The sequence below is a fragment of the Seriola dumerili genome, unplaced genomic scaffold, assembly GCF_002260705.1.
Source record: "Seriola dumerili isolate Sdu_G_001 unplaced genomic scaffold, Sdu_1.0 BDQW01000468.1, whole genome shotgun sequence".
NCBI lineage: Eukaryota > Metazoa > Chordata > Actinopteri > Carangiformes > Carangidae > Seriola > Seriola dumerili.
Window position 1 is genome coordinate 2,864,629 of NW_019174723.1, and position 10,093 is coordinate 2,874,721.

The 10,093-nt window shown below is 38.6% G+C and overlaps 1 protein-coding gene across 2 annotated transcripts; it reads right to left on the reverse strand.

The window, feature by feature from the left end:
- Positions 1-4,106: 4,106 nt before the first annotated feature.
- On the reverse strand, positions 4,107-9,467 carry sdf4 (stromal cell derived factor 4). Of its 2 annotated transcripts, none has more exons than XM_022763442.1 (7): positions 9,256-9,467; positions 8,108-8,424; positions 6,889-7,025; positions 6,594-6,707; positions 6,303-6,461; positions 5,851-6,026; positions 4,107-5,003 (listed from the first exon to the last, which is right to left on the reverse strand). In XM_022763442.1, exons 2-7 carry the CDS (start codon positions 8,416-8,418, stop codon positions 4,827-4,829), a joined length of 1,074 nt encoding a protein of 357 aa, XP_022619163.1. In that variant the 5' UTR covers positions 8,419-8,424; positions 9,256-9,467; the 3' UTR covers positions 4,107-4,826. The 2 variants fall into 2 exon arrangements, with proteins under 2 accessions (XP_022619163.1, XP_022619165.1); XM_022763444.1 differs by lacking the exon at positions 9,256-9,467 and adding an exon at positions 9,143-9,245.
- Between the last annotated feature and the right edge of the window lie 626 nt (positions 9,468-10,093).

Genomic DNA, 10,093 nt, shown 5'->3' on the forward strand with positions numbered 1-10,093 from the left:
ATCTATTCCTACTTTGGAGTTTGTGTTGCATACTGGTGTCTTAACAGCGACTAACAGTGCAGTCTGGAAGCATCTGAGCAGTGTTGGTGGTGGCGCCGTACTCCAGCACATCTGATTTGAAACTGAAACCAACGAGGAAGAGGTTGTGTTTATACCCACATGAGATAAACCTCTTGGGAATTGTAGCCCTTTTTATACATAGTGCCCGAATTAATGGGAACAAAATCCTGTTACTACTTACAGACTGCACTGTATGTGTTAACATGTAAAACCTAAAAAAGGTTGATTTTATTTGAAAAATGTGTGTTAAGAAGAAACTGGAACTTGACTAACTGTTATGCTGCTCTGTTATTATCCTAATTATTATTATTATAATTATTAATAATTATTATCATTGTCAATCATCAAATAATTGTTTAAAAGTTGCATTTACATATACACAATCGCCTTACTTATTTAGGCCAATTTCTTTTGTTATTTTAAATCTTACTATGTCAGCACGTTGTGATGAGTTAGATGAATATGTTGTGTGTTTTCTTTATGAATGTAGTGTGTGTTTACCTGTGCTACAAAAACAAATGGAGAGCGTAAGCTATGTACTGTACTGTATAATGATGTGTCACTGTGTTCTTCAATGTTTTCCACGTTAATTCCGTTTCAGTATCAGCCATTAACTTAATTATATTTCTATGTTTAGTATGTTGAATAATGCAGTACATTTCACTGTAGAGTAGGGTGTGGTATTCAGAGGGGGACTGTCCTGTTTTTTACGGTTTTAAAGTCAGTGTTAAGGTTGCACGTGTCGGACATGGAGTAGCAATCAGGAAAGATTTGTAAACTACAGCTGCACCGGGTGTCGCTCACAGAGGGATTAGTAATGTTATGTTTAATTTGTACGACAAACACATTAACGATATTGGGAAAATGTAAAAAAAGCTCTTGTCTTGTGAAGTGATGTCTGTGAAGTAAAAGCGTGCACATAAAATCCGATTGGGTATCACACTTATCATGTAAAAGTTAAGGCCATTTAGATGACAATTGTAAAATTCACAGTGATGCGTTTGAATTGTGAATAATCAAATCCGACAAAGATGATTTATAGAAATATGAATTGATGTTCAGTATGTTCACTGCTTCTAAACAAAATCATTGGTTTGGTGAAATGATGGTTGTTCTCACAATCCTGCTGTGTTGTGAAGTGCTACATTACATAGGACACACAATGAACCTTAACCCGTATATACGCAATAAAATCTTCTCAAAACAGAACTGTGACTCATTTGTGATTAAAACTAAAGAATCTTTTCAAATTAATTGATTACAGATCATAAGTACATCCAAATTACATCCAGAATCCAATAGCAGGGCTGCAACTAAAGACTATTGTCATTGCTGATTAATCATGTGGCCAAAGAAATGTCAGAAAAAAAGAGTCCAGGTTGATGTCTCTTTTTTTTGTATGACCACCAATCCAAAACCTGAAAATAATCAGTTTTTTAATTATATGAAAGTGAAAACCTTCATGCAGAGAAGGTTTGCTGTTTTTGTTGATAAATGACTTGCACATGCAGTACCTTACAAGAAAAGATGATAGAGGGGCCAGCTGCAATATTAGTGATACCCTCATTCATTAATGCATCCATATTTTACAGATTATTTACTGCTGCTGAGTTTTACCAGTTTATCACACATCACCCCTGCAGGAGCCATGTGTTTGATTTGTATGATCCCCCCTCCGAGCACTAGGGGGTGATGCAAGGCCGAGGCTGGCCACGGAAAATGAAAGCCCCCGAGGCAGCATCACACAGGTGTTGCTCATTGTAAATAGTCAAACAGTTTGTGACTGTGCTCGGACAATTTACAAGTATTTATTAAGTACTTGATTTTGAATCACCGGGACAAGACGTGTTGCTTCATCGGGAATCAGCAAAGTTCGCTGTTGGACAATTTATTAAGATGCATCTGACGTATCGATCCTCTTCTACTGGCTTGATTGGAGCTGCGCGGGAGCTGCTGGTGTGACGCGCCGGAGATAATCGAGTGATTAAGGGAAACCGAGCATCAGAAATCGGGACGTCCGATCACCAATGCTTCCAACGTTTGGGGTATGTGCGGTGCTGATACAATCATTGTAAATTTGTGTGCACATATTAATGTGAAAAGTAAATCCAACGCATTGGTTGCAACCGTTAAAAATTTTTTGTCGCCTTAAGACGTATGTTTGCGGACGTAAAACTTTTAGTGGGCCACTGACTTGATGTAAATAATGGAAGAGGAAAATACAAACCCTGGCGACGCACTCGCTGATGATTAACTGCTGGGAAGTGAAACTGTGAAAAAACCTTCTGTGAACTAACACCCAAAGCATTGATGGAAAAAATAGACAATATGCAAAAACACAAGATTAAACAAATTGTCTGACTATTATTGACTTGATGGGTGATAAAGACTTATTATGATTTAAATTATCCAGGTCTGTACTTAATCCGGCCCACATCTGTATTTGGTCCATACTGGATCCGTAGTGGATTAAGTACAGCTGTGGGTCAGCTCATTTTATATGCATTTGGCTTCAGTATGGATTTTATAATCAGTCAATATTACTACTGAATCAAAGGGTAGTAGCATACGCTTCTAGAATTTCAAGCTTCTTCACATATACATTATGAGGAAATTAAATGTCTTGTTTGTCTTGAAAGGCCTTGTACGTTCTGTTTAATCAAAAGAGATCCGACTAAAATCTGTCTTAAGCCACAGATGAATATGTAGATCATGTATTGACGATGGTTATCCAATGAGAAACGTGGCGTGAGTTATTAATACTTATGTTTAAGCATGTTATTTGGTAAGGATTTGGGTTTGTTTGCAGTTTCATGGCTCCTTTAAATATTATTTGTTTGTTTTGTCTTTTACCATGAGCAATTAGGGGCCGGTGTGTAGGAGCCATGTATTTGATTTGATTAGGAACCTGGCTTTACATTGATCCAAGGTTGCAGCTTATGTGTGCTGATTAAACCTCCCCGAGTTTAATACAGCTGTGTCAGGATATATTCTTTGCCACTATCTATGGGATGGTGAGATAACAAGAAAGGGGTTGTAAAATGCATGAAAACTTTAGGAGATTTTGAGCATTCATCTTAATGGGGAAAAAAAATTTCTGAAAAACTGAATATTTTGGAAAGTATGACCTATAAAAAAATAAAAAAATAAAAAACGAATACATATAGTAATGTCCTAATTGAGCTGAAGATTTTAAAGTTTGAATGGAGTATAGTATGGTTTCTATGTTGAAGCATGTAGAAATAATATGATCTAATAAAGAATTTTTTAACCTGAGAAGAACATATATAGTTAATAATCCTTCATTGCAGCCCTAAAAATAATCACAGAAATCCATGTGCTCTTTACTTGATAAGAAATATTTATTGTTTACCAGTATGTCTGCAGTATGTTTTATAAAGCTGTGTCACATTCTGTTATCATAAACATATTTTACAATCCACACAGGACCGAGGAGACTGTCGCAGGATCCAAACGCTTCCACAGGTTATTGAAAATCTCAACAGAGCCGAGGAATGTAATTCCACTATTTGTTCATGCATTTAAAAACATGGCACAAGTGGAACTGTATGGTTTAACTGAGAGCATTCAAAACAGTAAAGGACAGGAGTGAACCAAGACAAAGACACTATGACCAGCCTGCACCGCAACAGAGCAAAAAAAAAAAGAAAAAGAAAAAAGACAAACCTGTGAGATGTTCAAAGATCAAACCGGTCAAATACATGAATTCATCTTTATCCACATCTCAACAACTGAATTAGATTGTATGTAGCAAAGAACAACACAACAAGCCTTTACCACAGGAGACACTCTGACCTGACACACAGGTGAAACTAAAGCTTCCCTTTTGGAGACATCGTTAACGTTATCTTGTGCTTCTTACTGTTGCTGTGCTGCACCTGTGCTTTTTCCTTCAATCAGCCCAAACATCTGCTGTGAAAAAGACAGGCATTGTTCTTATATATTAATCTATTTTCCTCCATTGGAAGTTTTCATTACTCTGACAATAAATTGTTAATGAATGTCTGTGCTAAGTAGGATTACTGTATGTCATTGAGGCGTTTTTTTTATTTTTTATTACTATTACTTCTATTTTTACCGATACCCTGTTTTTAAGTACTGTAGATGGACGGATACCAACCAGTGAAATTGTACACCACGACTGACAAAAATCACCTTTACAATTTGGGCAATGCAGTGCTAGCAGATAGTTAGTGTTTCATCATTTATATAATGATATGATTTCTCTAGAAGAGTTGTTCCTTTCAGCAGCATTACATTCATTTTTTCAACTTTTTTGCATTAGTATGCGATGATGAATATTTACACTGTATACAGACACGCCAGCTAAAAACAACATGATCCTGCAGCACAAATAGCTGGCCTAGCTGCGCAGTCTCTCTCACCACTGGCCCAGGGAGTCTACTCAGGGTTAAAATTCCTCATATACACACATTTCACAATATAACACAAAGAAATTTGGAGTTGGTGCAATGCCTCAACATTTAAAAGGTCAAAAAGTCCCAATGGCACACAGAAGGCAGACCACGTTACCTCTGATGTTTGGCAGACAGTCCAGGGTTGAGGGAAGGGTGTGTTCACTGGAGTCAGCAGTGAAAGAGGCCGTTGAGGCTAGGCTTTAAACACAGAATTGCACAATAGAAACATCCTATCATTAGGTTGCCCCTCTCTACCGGCTCGTCCCTGAAGCAGATGTAGGATACCGCCCTGCCTTGCTGAGCAGACAGAGGAGGATGGATTTCTCCTCAGAACTCCTCGTGGACGTTTCTGGCGTAATCCATGAGCTTGCTGCCTGTGAAGTACTCGCTATACTTGAGAATCTCGTCCAGCTCCAAATTATGATTCTGGTTCTCGTCTGCGACGGCAATCATCTGCTTGGCCTCGTTCAAAGCGTTGTGCTCGTTCATCGGGTCCATGTACTCCTGTAAAACGCGCAGGAAGACGTACCAGAGGGGGACAGGGTGGATATCCGTCAGTACTGATCAAGTTTCAATTCAAGCTCACATTTAAAACCAAAGGCACTCAAATTATTTATGTCATGAGCTCACAGGACTAATCGTTTATCATCAACAATATCAACAGAAGTTAAAAAACGAATAACAATAATAATAATTTTTACTAATTTACCTCATTAATATGCAAATTTATGCAGCAAGGTACACCGCAATCTAATCAGATCATCTACTACATGGGCAGTACATGTGGTGTAAGTATTGAATTTCTACTTTTATCATTCTTGAGTTACTGTGTTCAAACAAAAATCTGCCTCCTCCAATTAACTCATTCTTTATTAAAGATTTTTATACTAACATGTTTCTCTTTGTATGCTACATACCTGGTACCAGTTTGAACTTGTTGGATTAAAGTGTTAATGAGTTACAGCAACTTCTAGGAAATCGGTGTTCCCTCATTAATCTGCAGAAAAGTGCTCTAAAATCTAATCAGATCATCTACTCCACCAGGGTAAATATGAAGTTTCTACTCTGGATCATTCTTGAGTTACCATGTAGACACAAGAACGTGTGTACAGAGCCCTGCAGACCATCTGCCATGGAGGTGGGAAATAACAAGAAACACCTGCATTTATGAAATGGTTGGACTGGACAAAGTTGAAAAAGAATTGATGGTGTGTTATTGAGTTATGCTGACCGAGTTGACATATTTTAGTCAATTGGATACACAGTGCTTCAGAAATACTAGCTGGGAAACATCAGAAAAAAACCCAATATTGAGTATTAGGAAGTAAATACAATTAATAAATATACTAACCTCCAGTTCCTCCATAGTTACGATGCCATCACGGTCTGAATCGATGACTTCCTCAAACTCCTTCTTCCTCTCTCGAACCCAGTCGTCGTCGATGTCCTGAGCCTGCTGGTTCTCCACGGTGCCCACGGGTAAAGAGATGAACTCGGACAGGGTGAGTTTCTTATCACCATCCTGGTCTGCAAGCAAAGCATCGTAAACAGCTGATTTATACTCTGTAGATATTTCCTGGCAGATATTTCCCTCAGGAGTCAGTGGAGTTTATAGCAGAGCTCATTCATCTGATGTCCAAAAACACCACTCCAGATAAATGCTAATTTTGCTCTGCATCTGCTTGATGTGTAAATAAGCAACTGTTTGTTTCTGCTGCCCCCAAATGGCCAAAAACAAAATCACTTTAAAAACAGGTTCAAGACGACAAAGTTCATGATTCAGATATTTTAATCAAAAGTTACCCAAGTCCCGGACGATCTCCTTGACCATGTATTTGAGCATGCCTCTGCTGTGCTCGGGGTGGAGGAAAGACAGGAACTCCTGCTCATTCAGCAGCTGGTCAGCTGGAGGGTTGTCAGCCTGAAACCAGCGGTCCTTCAGACTTTCCAAAACCTCCTGAGCTGCAATGATGAAAATGGAAAAAACATTAAAAACACAATGCAACTCAGACAGATTTAAACTGAATGTCTGCAGCACACATTCACAGATTTAGTCAAAATACTGCGATATAATCCATATGATTCTATACTTACTTTCCTCATCCAGTTTCAGATCTTCATTATTCTTTATTTTCTCAGCAATTTCTTTTTCATTGAAACCTTTGCTGGCCAGAAATTTGACTCTGTATTCATCCCATGTCACATGACCTGAGGACAAAGCATGAATTCAGGATCTCAGATTCTTCAGTTTTCGACTAAACGGAAAATATTTGTTTGCTGAGGACATCGAATTGCAACATGGCCCACACTTGTGGCCTACAAGGCTGACCGGGTTTGAAAAACAGACAGTGTGGTTTGAAGAAAAAAGTGGATGTGACTTTTCTCTTACCGTCGCCGTCTGGGTCAACAGCGCGGAAACTGTTCTTGTTCTCCTTCATGGCCTCCTGAAAGTGCTCCTCCGTCTTCTCCATGATCCAGCGCTGCATCTCCTTGGCGCTGACGCTCCTGTCCTTGTTGAAATCTACTCTGTGAAAGGGGAATTTAAAAAAAAGAAATTAGAGTCTAATTTGGCTCGGGTTGTTGAACATTAGCACTTCCATTATGTACTATCTGCTGTCATGACACATATCCGTCTGGCTTGTGTACAGTCTGATGCTTTCATTTAAGTATGACAAGGACATACCTTTTAATATAGACACTATTTACCATTTAAAGGAAGATAAGTGCAGCTGAAACAATTAGTTGATTAATTGATTAGCTGACTGATGGAACATTAATCGTCAGCCACTTTGATAACTGATTAATTGTTGACATTTTTAAGCACAATTTAACAAACAGTACCTAGTTCCAGCTTCTCACTTGTGAGGATGTGCTGCTTTTCTTTGCTTTACATGAAAACAAATTGAATATTTTTAGGTTTTGGACTGTTGGTTGCACAAAGCCAAGCAATTGGAAGACGTTATCTCTGGCTTTAGAAATTTGTGACATTTTATAGACCAAACAAACAGTCAATTAATCAAGTAATAGCAGATGCATAAAAAAAAAATTACAGCCCTAAAATTAAGGGAAGAATTTTTGTCAAGTCAGAGAGAATTAGTTATTAGTTTTCTCTGTATCATCATTCTCTGCTATAACAGTGGCACCTTGCCTGGTAACTGTATATTATACAAAGAAATAACCTAGGAGCATTCTTTCTTTCAGAGCTCAGGTACATTTAAAGGATGCTGCTTCATGTTTGCTCTAAGGTGAAAGTTTTTTTTTTTCTCTATCTGGATTCAGCCTTTCACAAAGAGGAAATGACTTATAGTAAATAATACTGCTGTTTCACAATATTACAAAACAATTCACTTTCTCATTCTGTGCATGTTTTGCAATACCATGTTTTTGTGACATGGCCCAAGGATGCCTAAATACTTGACACTTTCAGCTTCTTGTGATAAAAAGTAGTTAAAGGAGGAAATTCCCTAAGGGCTATGCCTCTTTGTTTGGCATATGAAGTTCTGTAAATGCTGTCTGACTTCATGCTGGTGAATTCTTAAGAACCTGGTCAGCAACTATGCTCAGGCATTTAGTGACTGAGATAACAAAGAATGAAAAGCATGTCTCACTTGGTGAAAATGTCAATAAGCTTCTTCCTGTTTCTCCTGGGCTCTGAGTCCTCGTCAAACTCCTCCATCTCTTTCCCCAGGAAAACTTCCTGATGGAAGTCCTTGTTGAGGTGGCCGTCCATCTCCATCTTCACCCCGTTCAGGTGGTCTGGGGGAAGAATCTCATTCTCATCCTTGCTGGCCGGAAGCTTATCTTTAGAGGCTGACATGTTGGCTGGCCGTGCATGCACATCCATGGTGTGGAGCAGGATACAGACAAGCAGAGACGCAGCCATGAGGTTTCTGCACCACAGTTTCCTCCAAACAGCCATGATTGCCTATGGAAGGATAATAAAAGCAAAGTGGTTAGGTAACTCCGAAAATGAAAGTATCAACCAAAGGTATCAAAGTCAAACACAGAATTGCAGCACGCCTACTGTAAAATCCAGTTTGTGTCAACACCATTACTGGCATATTTACGTGAAGGATTTAATACATTTTGTGAAATTTGAACAGGCCTTTGAAATCGAGGTATACACAAATACGGTCAGCCAAATGCAAGCACATTTACGTAAATGAACACGATCTATGAAACACAGTGAAGTCAACTTTAAAACTCGAGCAGTACCCGCTACAGTTGGTTAATTTCAGAAACTTTAGTAAAAAAAAAAAAATAAACAAAACACTAATTTGTAGCAAAGGACGTGATTGTTTTTAAGGTATTACAACGTGTATTTATTGAGCAACATAAGGTTGTAACATTAACTTAGCAACAACACTAGGTTTTTATTTACTTATGATCACTTTATCCACTTAAATATTTTAGTCACCATAAAACTACGCGCTCGTAAGGCGGCTGACGATTCCTTAAAGTAAACAACGGTTAGCTCGTTAATTTAGCCTCGTCATGTCATCTGAATCATTTTGCATCGTAATTATGCTAAGTGGCTAGCATAGGCAGGCTAGTGAAACATTGTTGACAAGCGGTTGTTGATATAAGTAAACTGCCCTCCGACGTTAGAAATAAGCGCTAAGTGCTCGCAGAGAAGAACCGACCTGTCAAGCTCCGTAACAAAAACACGACACAGCGGGGAAGTTAAAACGACTTGGGGTATGAGAGATGTCTGGCTGCTGCGGTGTAAGTACCAGGCAGCTAATATTAAACAGACCTGCGGTGGATACAGTCAGTGAAAGCTGTCAGGCTCCAGTTCCTGTACACGTGGCTCCTCCCAAGACTTAACTCCAAAATGTGGGACGGCTCAGTTTCGAACAACACTAGAGAGACCCGGGTCGGCAACAAAATCCGCGCCGATGTTCCAGTTTGCGCTAATTCACTCAAGCTGTCAGTGTAGCTGGTGGCTGGCTAACCGCTAGCCTTGGTGCGATTAGTTGTGTTAAGCTACTCACGTTGTTACGTGCAACATCCGGTCACCACTTTCAAAGTAAAACCTTTGTTAAGTAATGTGCAGCTGATGTCGGGAATTTGTTGCGTTGTGTACAGGACTCCCTAATTGGCCTTGTGAACGAACTTGAAACAGCTAGCTAAGAATAACGGATAAATGCTAAAAGGTAAGGTATAAATGGTCAAAATAGACAAATAAAAGAAATGGATATAGTTAAAATTGTTGCTGAAGCTAAAAGTAATGGATACATTGTCAAAATAGCTAGCTAAAAGTAATGGTAAACGGTTAAAATAGATATTAATGGCAGTTGATACACTTGTTAAGAGTAATATATCAATGGCTAAAATAAATAGAAAATAGATAAAGTAATGGAAGTAGATAACAGTAATAGGTAAACAATTGAAGTACAAGTAATGGACGGATGGTCAAACAGATGAAGGTAATGGCTAAATGGTTAAAATAGTTGGCTAAACGTACTGCTTGACAACTAGAAACAGTTGAAATAGTTGGCTAAAAGTCAGGGATAAGTGGTTGAGTAATAAACATTATATATTGATAGCTAAAAGTAAACCGAACTAAAAGTACCAAGCAAAAAATTGAACCA

Excerpts from the sequence above, each read along its gene's own strand:
- sdf4 (XM_022763442.1), bottom strand. The coding sequence starts at position 8,418 with ATGGCTGTTTGGAGGAAACTGTGGTGCAGAAACCTCATGGCTGCGTCT. Across the intron at positions 7,026-8,107 it reads CTTATTGACATTTTCACCAA|AGTAGATTTCAACAAGGACA; the intron begins GTGAGACATGCT and ends CCCCTTTCACAG. Across the intron at positions 5,004-5,850 it reads TAACTATGGAGGAACTGGAG|GAGTACATGGACCCGATGAA; the intron begins GTTAGTATATTT and ends CGCGTTTTACAG.